The sequence below is a fragment of the Cladophialophora yegresii genome (genome assembly GCF_000585515.1).
Source record: "Cladophialophora yegresii CBS 114405 chromosome Unknown aczIN-supercont1.1, whole genome shotgun sequence".
Classification (NCBI taxonomy): Eukaryota; Fungi; Ascomycota; class Eurotiomycetes; order Chaetothyriales; family Herpotrichiellaceae; genus Cladophialophora; species Cladophialophora yegresii.
This window is the reverse complement of record NW_006913045.1, coordinates 3,333,276-3,356,405: the sequence shown is the minus strand read 5'-3', so window position 1 is coordinate 3,356,405 and position 23,130 is coordinate 3,333,276. Positions and strand designations below refer to the sequence as shown.

Sequence of the window (23,130 nt, the reverse complement as noted above, 5' to 3'; positions counted from 1 at the left end):
CTGACACCTGCCATCGGATCTCACTTCGACTTGTGAAACAAGCATTGTGACTGACGGACATCCTCCTAACCTATCAGCCCCTTCGGCGGCCGACCACCGCTTTTTGACTGCCAGTATCTGCACACCGCAGTCTGACTTGCTCTGCTTCAGAGTCTCCTACCAACTCAAACTCATACCCAAAGAAGAGAACATCTGTAAAAACCAGACAAGATGGGTGACGCTCTCGACCACCTCGCCAACCGCACCAAGCTGGAATGGCAGTGCAACCTCAACATCGACTACCAGCCCAAGAAGAACCACCGCCGGACCAGCATCATTTGCACGATCGGTGAGCCGCCAGTTCCAGAAAGAACTATACCAGTCGGAAAAGGTGGACATACTGACATACTCGTCGTTGACAGGCCCAAAGACCAATTCTCCTGAGAAGATTACCATGCTAAGGAAGGGTATGTGCAGGGACACGTTGTGCTAAAAGAGACAAATACTCAATGGTCGGCAGCCGGTTGCAATGTCGTCCGCATGAACTTCTCTCATGGCTCCTATGATGTACGATCTATACTGTGAAGCGTAGGTACAGGATGGCTAACAATGTGCGCAGTACCACCAATCTGTCATTGACAACGCAAGACAGTCAGCAAAAGACTACGAAGGTCGCCCAGTCGCGATTGCCCTTGACACCGTGTGTGATTGATTGAATCCATACGGGAGACCAATAACTGACTCTGTAAAAGAAAGGACCAGAAATCCGAACGGGCAACACCCCTGGGGACGCAGATATTCCCATCAAGGCTGGGCTGGAGTTGAACATCACCACCGATGACAAGTACCAGACTGCCAGTGATGACAAAAATCTGTAAGTGTGTAGTCCACCATGGCAGGCCTTTGGCTGAAACCGACCAGCTACGTAGACTACAAGAACATCACCAAAGTCATTGACGTGGGCAAGCTGATCTATGTTGATGACGGCATTCAATCCTTCGAAGTCCTCAAGATCATCGATGACAAGACCCTTCGGGTCAAAGCCCTCAATAACGGTCAGATCTCTTCCAGGAAGGGCGTCAATCTGCCAGGAACCGACGTCGACTTACCAGCTCTGTCCAAGAAAGATGTCGCCGACTTGGAGTTTGGTGTCAAGAACAAGGTCGACATGGTCTTTGCCTCGTTCATTCGACGAGGAGAAGACATCAAGCATATCCGCAAAGTCCTTGGCGAAAAGGGCAGGGAGATTCAGATCATTGCCAAGATCGAGAATCAACAGGGAATGAACAATTTCGACGAGATCTTAAAGGAGACTGACGGCGTCATGGTTGCGCGTGGTGATTTGGGTATCGAAATTCCCGCTGCAAAGGTGTTTATTGCCCAAAAGATGATGATTGCCAAGTGCAACGCTGCCGGCAAACCCGTCATTTGCGCCACCCAGATGCTGGAGTCCATGACCAACAATCCTCGACCTACTCGAGCTGAAGTCTCGGACGTTGCCAATGCCGTCCTCGACGGTGCAGACTGTGTGATGCTGTCTGGCGAGACTGCCAAAGGCAACTACCCCAAGGAGGCTGTCAACATGATGCACGAAACCTGCTTGTTGGCAGAAGTTGCGATTCCATATGCCAATGTCTTCGACGAGCTGAGAACCACCGCTCCTCGTCCTATTGATACGGTGGAGTCGATTGCCATCTCTGCTGTTGGCGCAAGCATGGAGTTGAATGCCGGGGCCATTCTGGTTCTGACCACTAGGTGAGTGTCCTACAGTGGCGATGAATTGGACTTAAGCTAACAGTTCTGCTCAGTGGACAATCGGCCCGACTTGTTTCGAAGTACCGTCCAGTCTGTCCGATCATCATGGTGACACGAAATGCGACTGCTTCACGCAACGCTCACCTCTCTCGTGGAGTCTATCCCTTCCACTTCCCCGAACCTAAGCCCGACTTCAGCGGTGTCGACTGGCAAAAGGACGTGGACAAGCGTCTGAAATGGGGCATCGCTCAAGGGATCAAGTTGGGTGTCCTGGGCCGAGGTGACAGTGTTGTTTGCGTCCAAGGATGGAGAGGTGGCCAGGGCCATACCAACACGATTCGTGTTGTGCCCGCCGAGGAAGACTTGGGTCTTAAGGATTGACTATCAATGGATGACTTCTTCTCGGAGTCATCCTCCAAAGTCATGCCGATCATGTCATCTTTTACCCCGCCACAGTCCCCTACAAGGGGCATGAAGCAGGGGCGTTTCCTGAGAATGTGAGAGGAAACATCAGCCCTCAGTGGCAGAGATGGTACACAAACTGCACCGAGTTCGTCAGTTCCTTATGTCAAAGAAGGTCGAGCAACGATTGTGGATTGCATGAACGAGATGCGATCGAGGGCGGAAAAGGGTACTCCGTATCATGGCTGTGATTGTCCTCTTACTGCGCTCAACGATATGAAATATGAACACTTTAGATGGCGTATTAGCGATACATGGGCAAATAGCTACCGGTTCGATTGTAACACTGTCACCAACCGGCCAGCCATGAGCGATGGGGACCCGAAGCGACTGAGCGCCAAGGGACCAGACGCAGAAAAGCTTGACCACGTCTAACTATCACGCGTGACACGTGCACGTTTCGGCGGCAGCGTAGGTCAGCGCAGGGAGAGCGTCATGGAGTCTTGGGGGCGACGACCAACGCCTGGAAGGATCAGCTAGTTACTCCGTACCCCGTGCATACGTAGTGGTAGTATATCAACCCCGTGGCGTTAGCGAATTGCGTGTTTCACAGATCCAAGAGGTTACTATTCCTGGCCCCCGACGCCCATACACATTCGAGTCCAGTTTCAGATTCAGCTATGAATTGATCTAGCATCCGCACAGAACTGGTCAATTATCAGTTATTGTCCGCTTGCTACACTTCGTTAAACTTCCTTCCGGGTCTATCTCCTCTTGAAGTCGAGGCGCGTTTGCGCTCACGTCGTGAAGACCGCGTAACCTCTCCGCCCCTTTAAACGACATTGGACCTCTACGCCTGCAGTTGCAAGGGGACCTCTGTCACCAGATCTCGCATCTGAGGTAGCCGACGCTCGCACACTCCTCTGACCCTGTCGGTGCGACGCCGTTCGTCAATCATGGCGACCGAGAGTGCTCCTCCCGCGCCGAGCGTTAAGCCCAAGATACCTGGCTTTACAGATTCATTCTGGTCCGCAGACTATGCTGGAGGGCTGGGAGTGCTCTTTCAGAAGCTACAACAGGGCGTTGTGGAGAATCAGCAGGTGCTCACCATCGCGAGCATGAGGGCGGATGCAGAGGAGATGTACAGCGACCGACTGGGAGACATTGCGCCGACCATTGATCGGATGACTGGCGGCTTCGCAAGAGACGATGGTGCCAGCACAAGAAAGGTACTGTTCGCAACAAAACCCGAGAGTCCTTTTACTGACGCACGGTTTCGCAGGCGTACGAGGGCGTCCGAGGCGAGATGGTCGAAGCCTCTAAAAACCACAGGAAGATCGCCGACAACATTCGCGAACTCGTGGTCAATCCTTTCTCGAGATGGTGTGACGCCCATGCCGCACGAATACAGAACTCGCAAGACGACCTACAAGCGAAGATCAAGGCACACGATAGACAAGCAGAGGCAGTCAAGAAGCTAAGAAGCCACTACTTCAACAAATGCAGGTTGGTGGAAGATCTGGAGGAAGAGAACAAGATGGCCTTCGCCGGCCCACCGAAGGAAAGCCCCAAACCGCAAAGTCCTCCTCCGCCGAAGATCATTGTCCTACCCGACGAGGAGGTCGTGGAGTTGCCGGTCGACATCGGTGACCGGACATATCAGCCCGAGCAGTTAAAAATTCTCATTACGGACATGCTCGAGAAAATCCCCTTGGGCGAACACCGAGTTCCTATATTGGGTCTCTATCAAAACGTGTCGGCGGGCACGGATATTACAGACTACATCCTGAAAGAAATGAAGGCCTCAAGCGTAGGATATGCCGAGAAGATAGGGCAAGATCTAATCGATCGTGGATTCTTGAGGCTCATAGGTAACATGGGCAACACATTCGCAAACAGTTCGAGGATGAAGTATCAATGGAAGCCACGAGCTTTTCAGGTATCAGGCGTGCCCGACAAGAGGAAACCGTTGAGCAGGTCGTTCACGGGAGGGTCAGCAGATGGAATCTTGGACTCTCCGACTGTCGGCAACATCACGGAAACTCTTTCTAGCTGGAATCCACTGAACAACCCGCACCCGAACGAGACACCGGCTGAGCGACTGAAGCGAGAAGCTCGAGAAGCAGATGAAAGGTACAAAGCTGGCGTGCAGAGACTCGACCTGCTCAGGTGCAATTTGGAGGAGGCTATGATGGATCACCTCAAATTTCTTGAACGATGCGAAACAGACCGGTTGAAAGCGATCAAGTCGGTGATACTCGATTTCTCAGGCGCCATCTCCAACAGCATTCCATCCTTCCAGAGTCAGGTCGATCACATGATGTTGTATCAGGAGACCATTCAACCACTCGGTGATCTGCGATATTTACTGGAAAACTATCGCACCGGGGCATTTGTGCCCAAGGTCACGCCGTATGAGAATTACTACGGCAGTGTTGACGATCAGGTTTTCGGCGTCGACCTGGAAGCACGAGCGAGGGCAGACCGCAAGCGTGTGCCCGTGGTCGTCACCGCGATATTGACGTTCCTTGACAATCACTATCCAGACCTGGAGGGCGATGAAGCAAGGCGGAATATATGGTTGGTGGATGTTCCTTTAGCCGCTACGCACCATTTGAGAAGCCAGATCAACCACGGTAATGCGGCGCCCAGAGAGGTCCTGGAAAAGTATGAGATGCCCATCGTGGCAAGCGTGTTGAAGCTATATCTGCTCGAGTTACCTGGTAGGTTGGTCGCTCTACCCGTAGACAGTTATTGACAGCAGCAGATTCCCTCGTCTCTTCACAAGTCTACGAAATCATCAAGACCATCTACGCAACAACCCAGGACGCAGTGCCCAACCCAATCTCATCAGAGTCAGTCGATGCCACTCCCAGGATAAAGGTACTACAATCCACCCTCGGCCAGCTTCGCCTGAACAACATTGCCACTCTGGACGCCATAACCACCCACTTTACCCGCCTTATCGACCTTACCTCGGCGGACGAGGCGTACATCGCAGCCCTAGCCAATGTCCTTGCACCTTGTATCCTCCGACCACGAACGGAAAGCTCCCTCACCCTAGAAGAACGATTCGCGTACCGTCTGATCCGCGACCTTTTCGACCACAAGGAAGCCATCTTCGGCGAGTTGAAACGCCAGTCGTCCACTCTATCCGGGTCAAACAGCCTGTCTAACCGACAACGAGCTGTCTCTACCGCGGACGAGAGTTCTCGAAGGGCGAATATGGAGGCCCGAGCCCGTGCAATCACCGAACAGAGGGAACAGAGACAACGGGACAAATCCCCCGGCCCAGCAAACCGGCACAGGAGGGAAAAGAGCACGGAGGGATCGATGGGACGGTTCCCCGTCGTTGCGAGTCCCAGGCCAGACGGCGGCCATGGCCGCAACGTAAGTGGCGTGGGCGGACCCAACGCTGCGCACCGAGGAAGTCTCGAAGTTCCCGGAAGCAACGAGTCCAGTCCCGTGCAACCTAGACATCAGAGTGCTCTCGACAGAAACGCAGCGGCCCGGGAAGCCAATGCCTCGGCGTCCGCAGCGAACGCAACGACAAACGGCCAGTACCATCAGCTCTCTTCGCCTGATTCGGTCTCCAGTCCCGGCGCGAACCTCCCTGGCGCATTCAGCGGCGGGGGACCGGGTCCACATATCCCACCACCATTGGATGACGACGACCATGACCAGTCTCAGGAATCGGACAATTCTCCAACGAGCGGCGCGTCGGCCGCCGCGTCAAACAGCGAGTCCAGGCCTGGCAGCCTCAGACGAACGGCTGCAACCAGCGACCGCAAGCCCGTGGGCATGTCGAGAGCGAGTGCCGTTAGCGGGAGTTTGAGTCGCAGACTTGCGAGTCTGAATGATGGGGCCTCGAGTCATCCTTCGACTGGTGGTAATTATGGCGTGCAATTGAGCGACAAGGCAATGGACGATTTCTCATGAGAGACGAGAAACGGACAGGATGCAAAAGGAACGATGAGGTGACTTGGGCATTAAGGACGCTTCTGCCCTCTCCGTAGGGTCAGTGTACTGTATCTTGAAGAAACGGGCAAACTCCTGTACAAGCGACGGGCGCCTCCCCTTTCGCGCCCACAAACCCCGATGAGTACGAATACGAGAGATTGGCCAGGGAAAGGAAGACAAGACCCTTGCCGTACTTGCTACGAACGAAGTCCACGTCGCGACCCGCAGGGTTCTCGAAACCGAAGCCGAACCGTGGTGTCGCGCGCACCCTGGACAGATCTCATGAAATGGATGATGCTGAGATCATGGACAATGTTGAGGAAAGAGAATATCCACAAGCTTTGCGCCAGGTCCATGGCTTGTTCGCCCTCGCTCTCAATGAGCTTGACTCGGGAGAGCATCCGTCCTACCGTATGTAGCGTATACCTACCAGACTACGGGGTACCTAGGAGTCCAAGGCAGGTATACGTAGGTATGCGAGTCGGTCCTTCATCTCCTTCTGCCGTCCACTAGCTACGCGACCACTCAGATGGCTAACATGTTCTCACATTCGTCCCCTCCGCACCCGGATTGCGCCAACTAGCGCGATCCTCACCCACCTCTTTGCAACCTCTTTGCAAAGGCATCGCAGCACCAAACAGGCAGACTTTTGTTGTGCAATTTGCGGCGTTTTATAAGCTGGTCTTTGCGCCATCTATCGATATAAAAAAGATGCCAGACATGTGCCTGGGGACGTTTACGCCGGCGCACGTGACTGCAGAGCGACCCCTCCAGCCAGCTTGACCTCGAATTGGTAGTTATGATGCTGGTGGTGCTTTTCGAAGCAGCCTTTTGACAGGCAGAGGTACTTCATGCAATGCTCGCAATAGTCTGTTGTTCTTGAGGCGCGAGATAGGCGTTCGAGACGTGGTTATGAGACCAGAATGAGGCGATCGGGGCATTGTGTTCGAGTTCCATAGCCATCTCGAGTCTGACAGCAACCCAGCGTCTTGGTTCAAGCGTTGTGACGCGTTTCCATGCTGTTCTGCGTGTTGTATGTCGTTGTGCTTTGAGGTTGGTATGAAATAACAAAAGATCAAGAATAGGCGCGATGAGGGCGAGGAAAAGGCGAATTAGCGACCATCAGTTCATGACAGGGTCTCGGTATGTAAGACCTCGATAAGTAACAGTAATGGGAGGCTGAAATGATGGGTCTTTTGTTTCAATAGCTTCTATCAATTGTAGGCGAGTAAATTTTGCCTTGGTGGTGGAGGACTGGGTGGTTTACGCGGACGCGATCGGGGTCACGTGGAAGAGCAGGTCGGCGTTATCATCCCGCGCGAGGTCGGCGGGGTCTGTAAAAGGCATGATATAGACCGTTTGACGAGGCGATGCGAGGCAAGGCGAATACAATAAAGCGTTTGTCTGTGCGATCAAAAACGATAGAGTTGTTGTGGTTGCAAGAGGAGGTGGTTGGTGGGTAAGACGCGTCGCGCTAGTTGGCGCAATCCGGGCGCGGAGGGTGATCGTGCTTGCCACTGCCGACCCGCTAAAACGTATTAGGTGAAGCACATTTTAATGGGCATTGCCTCGTACCTCGTACACCACCTGAAGAAATCCATCCATTGGAAAAGGTTGGCCACCACAGCACAGCACAGCACAGCAGCAGTGATCTCTTGCACACCGTTATAATTCCTCAGGCCCTAACCTCAACGTGCCGGGCACCGTCTAAATCATCATTTCTACTGCAAGCATGGCGGCGGCGCTCTTCGTTCCCAACATGTCGTACTCTCTCTGTCCCTCTCTCAATCGCCTCGACCATCAGTCTAAGTATTTATGGCGGTGCTCTTCGTTCCCAACATGTCATGTCGGTATATACTCGCTCTTAATCGCTCCAGCCAAAGTATAGCGTCGTAGCGTTGTACCGTTATATCGTGCTCCTGTAATCCGTGAAAGCAAAGTAGATGAACGACAGATTCTGAACGATGTATGACAGATGATGATATGATGCGCTCTCAATGCCCCACTGCTCACCGCTCAATGCTCTAATGCTTCACTGCCTTCACCGTCCGCTTCTTCCCCTCCTTCTCCTGCCGCTTTCTGCTCGTGCTCGCTCCGCGTGCCTCCCCCGCGAAAGGTATCGTCGATCAACCCGTCGAGGTCGACTCTTTCGTAGAACGAGATGTGGCCGTAGGGGACCCAGTACTGGGCCAGTTTGTTCGGGCTGATCATGATGAGTTGCGAGGGGATGAATTCGTCTATAAGCAGCGGCACCATGTTAGCCACGTCAACTTGTTGAAATAGAATTCAGCGTCCAAAGTGCGCGTAAGCCCGACCTACCATTCTGAAACCCCCGCGCAGCTACGTGTCCTCGACTTCTCACAACTCTGGCCCCCTTGAAGGGATATTCCTCCGCGATGCGGATCAGGCCGCCCGGCCCAATGTCGTCGGCCACAAAGGTATACTCGCCGCGTGGGATGTTTGGGTCGCCCGTCAACTTGACGGCCTCGATCGCGCCGTGGTAGATCCCCTCGGCGACCTGCGCGGCGAGCACATCACGCTGAAATTCCGAGGTCGGGGAGCCCGGCCGCTGCTCGAGCAGCGGTTCGTCGAGTTCGGCGTCCTCGCCCACGGGAGGCAGGCCGATCAGGCTGCGCAGGAACGCGTCCGTGGGCCGGCGTGCCGGTAAAGTGGGCGGGTGCTCGCGCTGCATCACCAACAAAAACTCGCAGCCGTGGCCGGCGTAGTCGCCCACGTAGATGCCCTGGTAGGGCTTCTCGCGCGTGGGCGTGTACAGGCTCGGGTCGATGGTGCTCCACGTGCTCACCTCCTCGCCGATGCGGATGCCAAAGTGCGCCATGCCCGTGGAGAACTGGCTCCAGTGGCGCAGGCGGAAGGCCGTCTGCGAGATCTGGTCGTACTTTTGGGGTTTGTGCCCGCTGCTGCGGAACCGGTCGGCGCTCTCGGCCCGCACGCGCGGCATGTCCGGGATGGTGCGCGGCGGCCACAGCGCCATCGACGGGTTCTCGAGGTGCGCGGGGATGTTGCGGGCCAGGAAGAACGAGGCCGACGTGTTGTGGCCGGGCCGGCCGACGGACATCTTGACCTCGGCCTCCCACCAGCCTTGGCGGGTGTTGAAGGGGACAATGTCGTGCGGGAGCTTCATGATCGGGTCGTCCAGCCAGAGGTGCACGCGCGGGCGGAAGCTGTGGATCACGACCGACGCTTCGTACGGCCAGAAGATGGCCACGCTGGGCGTCCGCTCGGCGAGGAGGCGGTAGCCTTCGATGCACCCGCGGCGGGGGTCGTAGTGGGCGATCATCACGCGGCCGATGTGCGGCTCGTCGGAGATCCAGATCCGGGACCGCGGCACGAACCAGTACGGGTGGTGTGTTATGTACAGGTCGCGGAAAGACGAGGATGGGTAGGGGATCGCTGGGAAGTCCTCGGGCGGGATGTTCGGGCGGAGGAGATTTGCCCACAGCAGGTCGTTGGAGGCGAGGCCCCGTAGCTGGCGGCATGTGCGGGCAAGAGACACAAGTGACTGGGGCGGCAGGTAGCATAGGATCTGATGTAGAATTTCAGAGGGCAGTTGCAGCAGTGGTGCGTCTTGTCGCTCGATTGTAGCAAAGCTGATCGAGCCGGTGGCGTCAGTTCCGTCGGAGACGAACATCTTCCTTCTCTCGGCCTCGTCCATGGTGTCGAGAGTGCGGCCTTCAAAGAGGCCCATAGTCGGACGACGTGGACGGCTTCTACCTAGCGACGCATCATCGACGTGGACGCGATAATTGACGGAGTCGAGAGAACCGTCCAATTCAGGTCGGATTGATCTCGATGGCGCGGTCTATGCCGTCATTCTCGCTGGACGATAGGGAGACGGCAAGGAGGTGCAATCAGAAGGCTGCGAAAGGCTATGCGACATATGTATTGCCCCGCCATGGAATATCGGGAAGTAATCGTCCCAAGCAGCGTGGATATGGCTTGCTTTTGTTCTGCTCTTCGGATGACGAGCACGCGATCCCCACCAGTGCAGGGGGTCTCGATTGGGAGAGACAATCCATGCTTGTACAGATGTGGAAGGTGAGTCTCGTACACAGTAAGCGGAAGCGGCACGAAGGTTGACCTGAAGCGGGCTCGATTATTGATGGACATCGCCGTCTTCGGGGACCCCGCCATCGACATACAGTAGCAGACAGTGTCCCGAAGTATACTACGACTGCTATAGAAGGTGATAAGAGCCAGGCTGCGGGATGCCGTCGGAGGATCCAAAGCCTCCTGCCTCTGTCGGCCGAATGTTGCACCAAGGCAGCGCATGGAGAGCCCCCCTTCCTGCAGCTGCCACGTTGCCGCAATCCTCCCCGTCCACGTTGCTACCCTGCTTAGGGAGATAGAACAGGACGTCGGACGTCCTGTCCAGTCATCCTTAAGATGCGGCCACCTTGCGCCACGACTGTTCCACTGACACCGACATTCTCCCAGATGACGACTGCACACGGTAACCACCTGAAAGTCCGATAGCATTGTCATGGTGGCTGATCGGGCTCGCTACGGCGACTGTATCTCCCCGCGCGCGGCATCGTGCATCTGAGATGCATCGTTTCTCCGCGCTTTCCTGATGCGAGCCTAACGACTGAATGCGACTTCATCAAACAGAGTACGATGGTGTAATGCTCCAGAACTCGGATTACGGTCCCCAGTCAGCGAATGCGATCATCCCCGACACACCTGGGCGCCTGAACCGCTGGCCAGGACGAATCTCCGGGAAAAGAGCATTCGCCATTGCGAGACGAGGCGGTTGTCGATACTCGAGACCAGCCATGCTTTTGGCTTAGGTGCAACCTTGACCACCCGCCACGAGTTATACTGATATTTGCGCTTCACGGAAACAGTTCCATCAGCCGCGTTTCCCGGTCTTTGTGACAAGTCCAGAGCCATTATTTTCTTTCGGTGTCGTGGTCGAAAAGTTCTCGTCTTCCCAAATCTCGCGTTCAAGCTCTTTCAGACTGTACGGCTTGATATTCGGGTCTTTCGGCGGATCTGGGATTAGGAATTTGCCGATAGGTTCGCCGAATATTCTCGTCAACCAGGTTTGTCGAGCTTTTCTGTCTTCGTTCATCGAAACCGAGTACTTGAACAGATCTTCGGCATACAGGTCTGTCAGTCTGGCCTCCTGCAGGGCGGCTCGTGCGGCTAGTTCTCGTTCGTGCGGAGGATAATCGTGGAGAGGCTTCTTCATCTTGTCCTCCATTGCCTTAGGCAAAGCCATTTGCTCGATCGTTGGCGCGGGTCTGTTGGGGTTGAAGAGGGACGAGAGAGGTGGAATGGGCTGGTCGTTGCGCTTTGCGTCTTCCGCCTCAGCTTCGTAGTCCATCATCCGGTGGTATAGTTTGTCTGCATGCATCTGTATCTTCTCTTCGTCCTCCGCAGAACTCGTTGCGCTTGTCATGTATCCCAATGCCTGCAGAAACTTGGCTTGAAGCTGGTAGCACCGGTTGAAGGCTTTGGTCTCCTCGTGACACATGGTCATTCTCCCACGCACCCTACTGGAGAGGTTGCCGCCCTTGAAGCAGATTTGTTGCATTTCCTCCTCGAAAGCGCAGTTCTCTAGTGCGGCTTTGTGTATGGATTGATTTCTTTCCTTCCTTGCTGAAAGCACTCTCTCTACCGGGGTAGAAGTCGCCGCAGCGATGTCATTCTGCGGGACATAGGACTTCCAGATGTGCTTGTATCGGCCGTCTTGAAAGAGGGACGCTTCAGGTAGCGGTTTGTCCTCAGGAGACAGACTTGGGTCTGCAACTGCTGCCGGTGGTTTTGGATTCAGCTCGGCCTTCTCTTGAGGCTTTGGCTGTTCGACAGGAGGGTCGGCAGGGACATATGGCCGTGGTTGTTGCTCCTTTAAGAATTGCTTCAAGTCATCGTCTAGGGCCTTCGCAGGATCATCTTGACTATTCTTTCCCCAGAACCAGCCCATGACTCGAAGACTTGATTTGTTGCGGGACTAGCTTTGCGACAACAACAGCGTCATGATGCGATCGTTTTCGTAGCCTCACGACACAGAGTGCTCGAGATGCATCTGACCCCAGAGAAACATTTCGAGCCCATCTCCGCAGCTCGACGCCAAGCCAGAATCCCTGCTTCGCTTCACCCGGTCGCGTTCCCCTCACTCGACGCGTCTGTTCACTTAAACTTCATCTCGCGATGCCTTGATACGCAATCAAGTAGCTGGCGTTTTGTATTGTGTGATTTTTTGGTCGCTGTTCTATGAGTCGCGCTGATGGCCATGGGTGCTTCTAATCGAGAGAATCGGGCGCTGATGCGCGTCCGTGGTGCTGGGTTTGTTTACATTGATCGCATCTGGTCGAATCGAAGCTGACGATACCAGATCCCGTAAGCCTCCAACAGTTGATTTCGGTTTCAGTTTTGCTTTTGGCAACAACAAGCATGAGCGACAACAGGTACCGACGCCTGCACGATCTCTTCGTTCAAATACAAAAACCCCGCAATCGAGACGAGCGTCTTCGAGACGAGCGTCCGAGACACCGTTAGCGAAGTCTGTTAGGCAGAGCTCAGTCGCGCTCGACAAAAGAGAAAGCACGCAAGCGGCGGAGACCTCTACAAAACCGGAGGAAAATGCAAGGTCAAGGAAGAGAAGGAAAATCACGCCCGAGCAGCCGACGCCCGACCACACTATGTCAGTTGAGATACCAAGGTCAATACCTTCGATCCGAGCATTGCGAAGAAGAACTTCTGGCAGGGTCTTTACTATTGCCGAAGACGAGGGCATACAGCAGGTCAACGGCCCAACTCCTGATGGCGAGGAGGTGGAGGCGCAGCAGCAGCAGACGTCCCCTCTCTTTGTACCGGAGCGCGAGCAGCAGAAAGAGAACGAGACGCCAAAAGATCATCAGTCTAAATCGAGTAACCAAGACTCGATCTGGCAGACAACGAAAAGTGGCCGCATCTTACTAGACCCAACCACCTTACCCGAGGACGCTAGTCCAGTAGATGATGAGGTGCTCCGACTGGAACACGGGGAGACGCTGCCCTCAGCTTTGGAAAGTCCTTCTTCACCTGTAGCAGAGGCATCAAGTATCTCCAAGGAGAAGAAGCGGCGAAGCCAAAAGACTCCGACTCTCGACAAGAGAAGGAGACCTCCATCTTCGCCAGCTCGATCTACAGTTGTGCCCCAAGAGACCTCGGCCGCTGCTCTTTCCTCTCGGGTTACATTAGAGAAACCACCAGCGTCATCCGTCCTGCCGCTCGCGGATCGAATCAGCAAATACAGCAAACTTGCTAGGAAAGTGAGAAAGCAAGAAGAGCAAACTCCAGCCTCGGAACGCGAAGAAACTCCAAAAGAGGCAGACAATAACGAAGAGGATGATTCTTACGTCGAAGAGAGCGAGCCGGAGCCCGAGACGCCTGCGGCAAGCAAAAGGACCACCAGACAGCCTCGGAAACCTCGCTCTAGTAGCAGAACCGCAGACGTGCCTGGTGGTAAGAAGCACACTGCGACATTTCCAATCCTGACTCACAGGCTCACAAACGTCTCGGCACTACCAACGATCAACGAGGAGGATGAAGAGGGCATTCCTTCCGGAGATGTGTCATTCGATTCTACAACCGCACGCACGCAACCCAATGCGGTAGATATACTAGCCCAGATCTGCCGCGAGACCATCTCAAATATGGTAGAGCGCATCGCTGCATCAGCTCAGACTCTTTCAAAAGCCACAGCAAATAATCAACGGACAGCCCTCGAGGCATTTGGAAAAGACCTAGACGACGAACTTTTCGCCATGTCAGAAGCTGTCGAGAACCGCACCAACCTGGAAGCTCGCGTGCGGAAAAGCAAGCGAGAGAAAGCCGCCTTGCAAAGTGAATATCTTGAGCTCCGTCGCGAGCGAGAACAAATCGCCCTCAAATGCGACGCGGTTAGACGGCAACATTGGGAGTGCGAAGAGGAGACAAGGCAGAAGTGGATACTTAGCGACGCTGCCCGGCGTGTCGAGCAGGAGATGGAGAGAAACGAGGCAGACGAAGATGAGGGACTGGAATGCTTGTTGCGCAGTGTGACAGACTCGGTCAGCAGCACTTCTGGTCGGGGTGGAATTTTGGATAGGGTCAAGTCATTCAATGCGCATCTGGAAAACATGGCGCTGCTTTTGGAGGGAAGGCGTGGTTGATCCATGAAGCAGGATGGATGTTTTTTTGAATATCAGGGACCGAGTCGTCGCATTCCACGTTGACAGCGGTTGGATTGCACAACGACCTACATGAAACTGATTGGATACGAAGCCGACGAAAATTTAATGAACATGGATATGAACACTATTCAACAGAGGCCGCAACGTTTCTAAAATTGAAGATACTGTTGAACGAGGTGCCCTTCGTTACGATTGATGCGCTTGATTGCAGAAGCAGGGCGACTTTCCTCCATTGCAGCCTTGGTGGCCGCCAAGCGAGAAATCCCAGTGATTGGCTGGGGGGGAGGGGGGGATGGATATACGTTGAAGCGGACGGACTTCAAATGCAAGTGGCCGCCTCTCGCCGCCGCATGCGCGCATCATTTGGAATCGAAGCTTAGATGTTTCCTCGCTGTCGCTTCAATCGAACACCACAGCGAACACCACCGCCATGCGTTTACTCGGTCTTTGCGCACTGGCGCTGGCCGCCCAACATGCTTACGGCTACCTCGACACTGCGCCATTCTTCATGTTCTCGACCTCTGAGTAGGCACTTCCTGAGCTTTCGGATGCCGGGCACACCCTCAACTGACCCATGTTCCGCATAGACTCCTAACGACAACCTCTCACATTCAATCCGCACCTCTTCTCACATCCGATGTGGCGCTGTCTCTCTCTTCATGTCCCTCAGATTACTACATCCTCGTCTCACAGCAAGGCGTCTCCCTCCAAGACTACTCTAACTCGAAGAAATCAACGCCGTTGCTCTCCAAAGCATTATCGCCGTCCCAGGCTACGGACTCAGGCATCCGAAGTAGCTTGGCTGTCACTGACGTGCTCGGCCCGGTGGATTCTTCGGCGTGGATCGAGGTCCTCACATCGAAATGCGGAGTCTCGACAACAACCAGGATCTCGAAACATGGCGGGATCCCCATAAATGACTTGACGACCTCGCCACAGCTGATACAGCTCAATCTTCCCGCTCCTTCATCAGAGAAGAGAACAAGCGACCTATCAGCAAATGACGCCTTTCTGGCGTCTCTAATCGATCTGCTTCCCAAGCAGAATTATACCGTCTTGTACACGACATCGCGCTCCGCGGACGGCATGCTGGTTGCCCAGGGAAGAGAGGCGCTTGAATATGACATGGAATCGCAGCTGCAAGAGAGCCTGCACCTGGACCTCAAGCGAGATCTGGGCGTCCATGTTTCGGCGAACAAGACGGGCAGTAACCAGACCATTATTGACGGGCCATTGTTTGATAAGTACCAGTTTTTCACACCTGGTAAGTATCTGGCTTGCTCACGTGGCATATATACTCCCTATGCAGCTTTCTACTCTTCTAGCCGTATGTGGATGCGTGCCAATGTGATGCTGACCCCGTTTTGCAGGAATCTTCATGGGTTACCTCGTCGGCTTCCTACTCCTGTCGATGCTATATGTCGCCATTTCCGCTGTGGCAAGCCTTCAGGTCACATACGCGGCATTCGATAAAGAGCAGGGCCAACTCGCGGGGAAGAAGTAGGACTGAGAAGACTTGTTACTTTGTTCAAGTCGCTCGAGGAGCCATGAATAGACGGGACTTGTGCCAAGTACAAGAAGTGAGATCAGATGAGCAGACAGTCGCCTGTCCTAGCCCTAGCCTGATGCCGCATTAGAGGAGCAAGAAATGAGCACCTAACGATTCCGCGGCACACGCGGCCTATATCTATGCAAGCTTTTTGATGGTGCAGGCGGAGAATCACCGTGTCCAAGGCATGCATGTATAGCTACTTCCTCGTATTCATTTAGACTGATGTCCAACATGTTCATGACACACAGACGCTCTCTTCTCGTGCCTCCAAGACCACTCGTCCTTCCTCTTGCGCCGACGCCTTCGTTTCAGGTGCCTTGCAATGAAGAGTTCTTCCATGTCCGTTCAGTACAGCACGCAGGGGCAAAAGGCGAGATGACCATTCAACAAGAACAGGTCCCTCTGTTCGATTTCTGTCAAGTGCATTCAGCTGAGACTCAACTTCGTTGATCTGAATGATGAAAGTGTGATCGACTTTTGCTCTACCCATCCCTCTAGTCCTGGTTTACAGCCTCTTGACTACATCGTCCAACACCTCCTGCGTGCTTGCCTTACCCCCGAGGTCGGGCGAGACAAACTTCCCCTCCCCCAAGGAGCCATCCACGGCCTTGTAGACAGCTTGCGCAGCATCAGGGAGATCCAAAAACTCCAACATGACGCCCACGCTACGAATCGTGGCGATCGGGTTCGCGATGCCCTTGCCCTCAATGTCGGGCGCAGACCCGTGGCACGGCTCGCCAATAACGATCCCCTCACCAACGTTGGCCGAGGGCACGAGGCCCAACGACCCAACCAGTGCGGCAGCCCCGTCGCTGAGCAGATCGCCGTACAGGTTCGGCGCGACAATCACGTCGTAGTACTCTGGCTGCAGGAAGAGTTTGTACACCATGCTGTCGACGATCTGTTCCTCCACGCGCAGCGACGAGAATTTCTCCTGCGACAGCGCCTGCCGCGCCGTGGATCGGAAGAGTCCATCCGTCTGGCTGAGGACGTTGGATTTGTGGGCGATTGTGACCATGCCTTCGTTTCGACTTGACGAGGACTGGTCGCGCATCTCCTGCCGCCGCAGCGCGATTTCACCGGCTATATTGGCGATGCGCCAGCTCGCTTTGGAACTTATCCGCTTGATGGCCTCGGCGATCTCGCCGCCTTCACCGTCGCTGTACGTCTTCTCCTCCTTGACGTAGAGATCCTCTGTGTTTTCGCGCACGATGACCAGGTCGATAGGATGGGGCGTGGGCGATTTGAATGCGGGGGATGCCGTCGTCTTGCAAGGCCTCACGTTGGCGTACAGGGACAGCTTCTTGCGCAGCGCCACGATCGGGGACGTGTACCCTGCGACTTTTGTCGTCGGGGAGCTCACGGCCCCGAATAACGCGCCGTCACATTCCTTCTGCAGCGTCTCGACCGTCTTGTCTGGGAGGGCGGTTCCGGTGCGCTTGAAACATTCGAAGCCGGCGTCGAGGTCGACGAAGGAGAAGTTCAGACCTAGGGAGGAGGGCAGGGATTCAAGAATCCGTTTGCCGGCCTAGACGGCGTCAGTGCCAAGTGAGAGAGACTCCCGGAGCCATGCACATACCGGAATGACCTCGCGGCCGATGCCATCGCCAGGAATGAGGCCTGCAAACGATGGTATTAGATCCCAGCCTTGACATCTACACAGACAAGAGCGTCCACCTACCTATACGTAACGACCGGCTCGCTGCCATGGTGTTATGCTCGGGAAGCGCCTTCAGAGAAGAACTACGACTGTGCTTTCAAAGAGCTGTTTGGAGAAATTCTGACGCTGCGTCTCCGATCGCGGAGGGTGGAGACCACCAGACCTTAGGTAAGCTTCTGTGCCTGCGTAGCCACGCTAGCATGGGGGCTAAGCCTAACGAGATGGACGCCCCCTCCATGTGCTCCCCACGGAGTACAGTACCTCGTCCGCAGTACGGGCGCCGGGTTGTCTACGTGCTAGGCTTCCCAGCCTTGCCCGGTACCTACCAGACACTTCGTACTCTTACCCAATTACGGAGTACTATACCTAGCTAATTAGGTAGCTACCTACACAGTAGGTAGGTAGCTAGGTAGGTATGTTTCTTGGGGAAGGGGGGCATGACATCCTCGCACCTTCTCAACCTTCTGCTCGTGTGCACAGTTCATTTTATCAAACCCTGACAAATCTGCATCAGCCACCGCCAGCACGCCCTTGACACATCGTACCACAGTAGGAGATGCAACCCAATGCACTCAGGCGACCTGGGCGCATTAGGGACAGTTAACGACTCCGCCTCGACCACGGTCGCTCAACACCTCCCTGTCAATGCTCCGGCACAGCCTGACCGTTACCACAGGGGCTCAAGTACATCTGCGTCTCGAGCACCGTGTCCAACCACCCGAAGACTACTGTTTCTGTCCTTTTGAGCCTCTTCAGTGCTAACTTTTCCTGCTTGATCGAACCCAAACTCTTAGGCTTTACGCCATGAGATTGGGCGCAGGAGACCAACTGATAACGCTGAGGCTGAGGCTGTCTCGACATGACTAGGTAGTCTTGGTGGCGTCATGGGGCTACAGCTAGCAGACATAGCCCCGGATGGGTGAAACATGCGCACCCAGAGTGCACGCCACTGGGGATGCCTCGAAGTCCACAATTTACTCTGTTACATTGCGGAGTTGATCGAAACCATGCGACCCGTCCCGCTTTCATCGATCATCTTCCCCGGCCCCCAATTTAGACCCCAGTGCATGCTTGCGGAGGTCCAAGGGTGACAATGCGAGCCGCAGAATGCAAGCCGTGGACACGCTGCAGTCTTGAGGCCTACAAGATGTCCATACTCGCCGCTACGGCTGCCCTACTGAATTGACATCAGGCTCAGCTCGGACTCTGGAATGTCTCTATGTGATGGCCAGTGACAAGGGTTTCGTAACGCGTGAATATATGCAAGAGTTGGCTTCATGTGAGCTGGCGGACACAAAATGCAGTGCTGAATCTGATGACTTTGAACAGGGAAACAACTTCAGCGCCACAGCGAAGGTCGCAAAGCCTTCTTACATCCACATGGAAGCCATCCTGCCGCTGTCCTGGAAGAATGGATCCCACAAGCTCTCCGCTGGCCCAGATGTGTCCTGATGGCTGCTTTATGTTGGTCCCTGGTCGCTATCCTCGAAATCTTCGACGTCCTAGTCCGCAACAGTCAAGGGTTGTCGCTACAGGAGACAAACCTGGTCAATCTGGCAAGATACATGCCGACTCTGGGGGTGATTGCCCTCGCATTTGGCTTCAAAGGCGTCATCAGCGATCTGAAAGTCGTGAGTCCATGGTCAAGCATGAGTGGTAGGTGGGCTACGGCTCAAGACTCGGTGCTGTTGGACTATGTGAGCGGCATTGAGTTCCAGTCTATCTTGCTTGCCATCCGGAAAGGGCACTGGGCTTTGGCCATGGCCTTAGTTGTCGGCTTGTTGTTTGGTGCCCTGGTGCCTCTTGCAAACTCACTGACCTTCGTCAACGACTCGGCCGTCAGGATCGTTTCAGCGCCCTTTCTGCAAACATCCACGTTTGATTTTGATGCTACATTGGCTTTGCCGAACGGATCGCTGGCTCTGCCCCTGGACTACACCGGGCAAAAGCCGTACGCTGCCGTCGCTTCTGAACGGCTCGCCAACGGCGCGCCCTCTCCGTGGACCAGCGGCAATTTCGCTTTTGAAGCCTTCTCTCCCACTGCATACACGCCTTCACCGGGGACAACCATCGCGGCTAACGTCACCGCCCTCTCGGCAGACCTGAAGTGCTTTTCTCTCAGGCACACTGCCCGTGACTTAGGCAAATATAACCTGACAGTACTCGATGGGAACGAGGACGATCTCAAAGCAGCGAATTGCTAACTTCCCGTGCAACAATTCTATGGTCAAGAAGAGACTCTCGCTTACCTGAATCTCACGAGCTGCTCCGATAGCCGTCATGACATTCGCGTCTTAGCTACGTTGATCTCCAAGGATGAGGCTAGATTTGGAAATTTTACGGCAGCTGGTCTCCTCTGTTCACCCGCTTTCGCGAGGCAGAATGTCCACCTGAAAGTGAACAGCACCACAAAAAGAGCGGCTAGCTATACAACTGTAGGCGACGCCTCGCCGACAGATATCCGAACGTCAGTCGAGGCTCTCTGGATATACCTCAACAACCCCTTAGACACCACCACTATGGGTGCGTTTGGCGCGGCTCAGGCGCCCGGCCCTTTTAATCCCACGGAGCGTCCGCTGGCAACCCCCAGCAATATCACAGCCGCCGTCGCTGAGCTGACACAGCTCGGCATTGCTGATCCCTTCTCGAATCTTCTCATAAACGGCCAGTCTGACATTTTCGACTTCTACGTTCGCAATCCTCTGTCGTTCCAGGCTGACGTTGAAAGCCTTGCCAGCAGCATTTGGGCTCAAACCATCAACGCCTTCTCGAGAAAAGGTACATCGCTACCAATGCGGGGAACTATCGAAATAGCAGAGCCCCGGCTCTTCCTCCGTAGAGAATCGTTGCGGGTTATGCAAGCCTTATTAGGCTGCATTGGGCTGATCAGCGTTTTCGGTCTCACCTTCCTGAGACCCAAAACATTGCTGCGAACGGACCCCGGCCCTTTGGCGACAGCGGCCCTTATGCTCTCTGCATCGGATCCCTGGATTGAAGAGCGACTGGGCTCGCATGCACAAAGTCCTGCCAAAACCCTTGAGCAAGCTTTCCTAACTTCCAAGTGGAGTCTACAGTCGACTCTCATCCGGGGCCAGATGGAAGTCAAGCTGGAGGATTTGGGAGGTCCAGAGGCAGACAAAGGGCGGAGGTCGACCGGAGCAGAGGCCTGGCGACCGCTTACACTGCGCCTGTCGGCCAAGATCGCCCTCATCATCGCGATGCTCGTGTTCATGATGACTCTTGGTATTCTTCAATGGGTGTCCAGTAGAAACCGAGGTCTCTGCCGGTACACGTTCGTATCATCGACGGTCGCCTCCATTGCCCCTGCCACGGTCCTAGTCCTGCTCGGATATTGGGTTTCTGGGTTCGACCGAGCCGCTCGATCTTTGCTCCCCTACAAAAAGCTCCGAAAGGCATCGAGTCGGCAGACACTTCTTCTCAACATCAGAGACACGGTCTTTTTCTGGTCGCCTACTCGACGAAAGACGGATCAGGTCTTGTTCACTTTAGTCACGTCGGCTGTCATCCTGCTGGTAGTTCCGGTTGTGAAGCTGATCGCAGCAGGATTGTATGGTGCACAGCCGTCTTTGAGCGAGGACATCGTGGCATTTCAGGCCGATACCAGCCTGCCAGACACTCTTGCCTCGATCTGGAACGTATCCGACTTTGACAGCATCGTGAAGAGGGCCTCAGAATTTACAGAGTGGACCACAATCCCGGGCTTCAATGTGCCCCAGCAACCTGGGATAATCAACAATCTTGTCCTTAGCAACATTACTAGTGTTGTGTTATCTTCAACAACGACCAATCAAACAGACAGCGAACTGAGCGTGCGGGTCCTGGCGGTTGCTGTCGATATCAAATGTACGCCGCTACCGAGTTCGGACTTCAACCTATCGGCAGAGTACTATTCAACTTTAAATCAAGAATACTATTCAAGTTCGGCGAGTTGGACATTTACCTGGTATTGCAAGTCTGCGACTTGTTCGACCTTGCTCAACCAGACTGTGCAGGTCCATCAGGCGATAGTATCAAAAGAGCAGGGTCTCAGCCCTCCGTACCGATACCAAGGGTCAAGTTTTGTCCAAAACCCTTATTATGATACGAAGCAATCGATGGGAAACTCAGACCTCCCTCCGACCGTAAACACTGCCTTCAACGTCATCCTAGCAGACGTCTCAGCTCTGATCAGACCATATGACTCTATTCAGAATGCCAGCTTGATGGAACTAGGGGACAATTCTACCTCCAAGACTATGTGGGTTGGGAATGACACGTTTTCATTCCCCCCACCTACAGTCAGGGCACTCTCTTGCGCTCGTGAATTGAGCCTTGTTCAAGTGAATGCGACTTATGCCAGGACTTCCAAGGTCGTGGTTGGAGATGTCGAGAAAATCCTGCCGTGGAGCCCAGTGTCCGTCGATTTGAGCTCAGTAACGCACGAGCGTGCTTACCCGACAATGCAACCATACTGGTTCGCGCCAGTAACCCAACCCACCTCGCAATATACCCAAAGTGACGATATGGACGGAAAGCTCACCAGCGATTCCTTGTGGCCCAAGATTGGCAGCCCCACGAACTTCTGGGAACTCCTCGCCGCCTATGCAGAGTTTAAAGGAGACAATTTGACGAGCATCTTGGACGCTAACAAGCTTGCAGCCGCAACAGAAGCTGTCCTCACGGCATACTGTACGCAGATCTTGACGCAATTGCGCCCTCTGGCACTCGCATCAGCAGCACCCGACTCCCAAGTTACTCAATCGCTCGAAGGGATTTTGAGTCAGCTCGAACCGCGCCTCGTGCAAAGCCTCAACGCCACAATCGCGCTTGAAAGCCTTTTCGCCCTGATGCTCTGTTGTCTCGTCTGGCTTTTCATCCAATTCCCCAGCGAGTCCATCCTACCCAAGCCACCTGATTCGATTGCCGCCCGATTTTCGTTGCTGGCAAATAGCTCCGTCGTTCAAAGGCTGCGCGACGCTGGTGGTGCTGACCTGGAGGCCATGGGAATATGGCAGCAAAAGGCCGCCCTAGGTTGGTGGTTACATCCAAGCAAGAGCAAGACTGCAGGACCAGATGGTGCACCTCATGATGAGTCTGTGCAATGGCGCTGGGGAATCGACGTTGGTTCCGAGGTGATCTTGCGAAGCTGGAACAGCCCACCAACTGCGGCAGAGACTGCAGAGCTGCTCAAATTTCGTTCCGAGCCAGGTGTGCCCTATATTCCACCCACCGTTGGGGACTCCTGTCCTTCGCTGGTTGGTGATGGTTCTCGGTTCGACGCACGAGCTGAGGAGCCGGAACTAGAGTCACTGATGGACCGGGACCAGAAATATCTCCTTGACGAGCATGATGTCGTCAGACCGACAATGCGGTCGCCAGGACTAGGACGAGCTCCTGCTATATAAATATCATGTGTATATGTAGCGGCGTCATATATCTGTGTATGAATGTGCACAAAGCATTGAGTACGACGGGAGGGCAAGGCTGCGAAGGCATGGAGGCTACACGGAGTATTATTGTTCCGATGGTGGATACTTCTGCTTACATAGTAATGGTCTTGGCAAGGCCAAACTTCCCACTCATGTCATTCTCACTCAACAGTCAAAAGTTCCTCTTGCATTACCTTCGCTTTGCTGTTC

General features: G+C 54.5%; 9 protein-coding genes across 9 annotated transcripts; 6 read left to right on the top strand and 3 right to left on the bottom strand.

Annotated features, from left to right (window-relative positions):
• Window positions 1-210: 210 nt before the first annotated feature.
• A1O7_01204 (pyruvate kinase) lies at window positions 211-2,115 on the top strand (the record flags this gene model as incomplete). Its single annotated transcript, XM_007755242.1, has 7 exons — window positions 211-328; window positions 402-446; window positions 500-546; window positions 599-679; window positions 732-853; window positions 901-1,734; window positions 1,788-2,115. The coding sequence occupies 7 exons, from the start codon at window positions 211-213 to the stop codon at window positions 2,113-2,115; spliced, it is 1,575 nt and encodes a 524-aa protein (XP_007753432.1).
• A 977-nt stretch (window positions 2,116-3,092) lies between these two features.
• Window positions 3,093-6,075, top strand: A1O7_01203 (uncharacterized protein; the record flags this gene model as incomplete). The annotated part of the gene is made up of 3 exons (XM_007755241.1): window positions 3,093-3,365; window positions 3,419-4,859; window positions 4,901-6,075. 3 exons carry the CDS (start codon window positions 3,093-3,095, stop codon window positions 6,073-6,075), a joined length of 2,889 nt encoding a protein of 962 aa, XP_007753431.1.
• Window positions 6,076-8,112: 2,037 nt separating this feature from the next.
• Window positions 8,113-9,772, bottom strand: A1O7_01202 (uncharacterized protein; the record flags this gene model as incomplete). Its single annotated transcript, XM_007755240.1, has 2 exons — window positions 8,113-8,333; window positions 8,416-9,772. 2 exons carry the CDS (start codon window positions 9,770-9,772, stop codon window positions 8,113-8,115), a joined length of 1,578 nt encoding a protein of 525 aa, XP_007753430.1.
• A 1,197-nt stretch (window positions 9,773-10,969) lies between these two features.
• Window positions 10,970-12,046, bottom strand: A1O7_01201 (uncharacterized protein; the record flags this gene model as incomplete). The annotated part of the gene is made up of 1 exon (XM_007755239.1): window positions 10,970-12,046. One exon carries the CDS (start codon window positions 12,044-12,046, stop codon window positions 10,970-10,972), a length of 1,077 nt encoding a protein of 358 aa, XP_007753429.1.
• A 718-nt stretch (window positions 12,047-12,764) lies between these two features.
• Window positions 12,765-14,258, top strand: A1O7_01200 (uncharacterized protein; the record flags this gene model as incomplete). Its single annotated transcript, XM_007755238.1, has 1 exon — window positions 12,765-14,258. One exon carries the CDS (start codon window positions 12,765-12,767, stop codon window positions 14,256-14,258), a length of 1,494 nt encoding a protein of 497 aa, XP_007753428.1.
• Window positions 14,259-14,709: 451 nt separating this feature from the next.
• A1O7_01199 (uncharacterized protein) lies at window positions 14,710-15,783 on the top strand (the record flags this gene model as incomplete). Its single annotated transcript, XM_007755237.1, has 3 exons — window positions 14,710-14,804; window positions 14,867-15,543; window positions 15,650-15,783. The coding sequence occupies 3 exons, from the start codon at window positions 14,710-14,712 to the stop codon at window positions 15,781-15,783; spliced, it is 906 nt and encodes a 301-aa protein (XP_007753427.1).
• A 553-nt stretch (window positions 15,784-16,336) lies between these two features.
• A1O7_01198 (homoisocitrate dehydrogenase, mitochondrial) lies at window positions 16,337-17,540 on the bottom strand (the record flags this gene model as incomplete). Its single annotated transcript, XM_007755236.1, has 3 exons — window positions 16,337-17,359; window positions 17,411-17,451; window positions 17,513-17,540. The coding sequence occupies 3 exons, from the start codon at window positions 17,538-17,540 to the stop codon at window positions 16,337-16,339; spliced, it is 1,092 nt and encodes a 363-aa protein (XP_007753426.1).
• A 1,402-nt stretch (window positions 17,541-18,942) lies between these two features.
• A1O7_01197 (uncharacterized protein) lies at window positions 18,943-19,695 on the top strand (the record flags this gene model as incomplete). The annotated part of the gene is made up of 1 exon (XM_007755235.1): window positions 18,943-19,695. The coding sequence occupies one exon, from the start codon at window positions 18,943-18,945 to the stop codon at window positions 19,693-19,695; it is 753 nt and encodes a 250-aa protein (XP_007753425.1).
• A 315-nt stretch (window positions 19,696-20,010) lies between these two features.
• On the top strand, window positions 20,011-22,896 carry A1O7_01196 (uncharacterized protein; the record flags this gene model as incomplete). The annotated part of the gene is made up of 1 exon (XM_007755234.1): window positions 20,011-22,896. One exon carries the CDS (start codon window positions 20,011-20,013, stop codon window positions 22,894-22,896), a length of 2,886 nt encoding a protein of 961 aa, XP_007753424.1.
• Window positions 22,897-23,130: the final 234 nt, after the last annotated feature.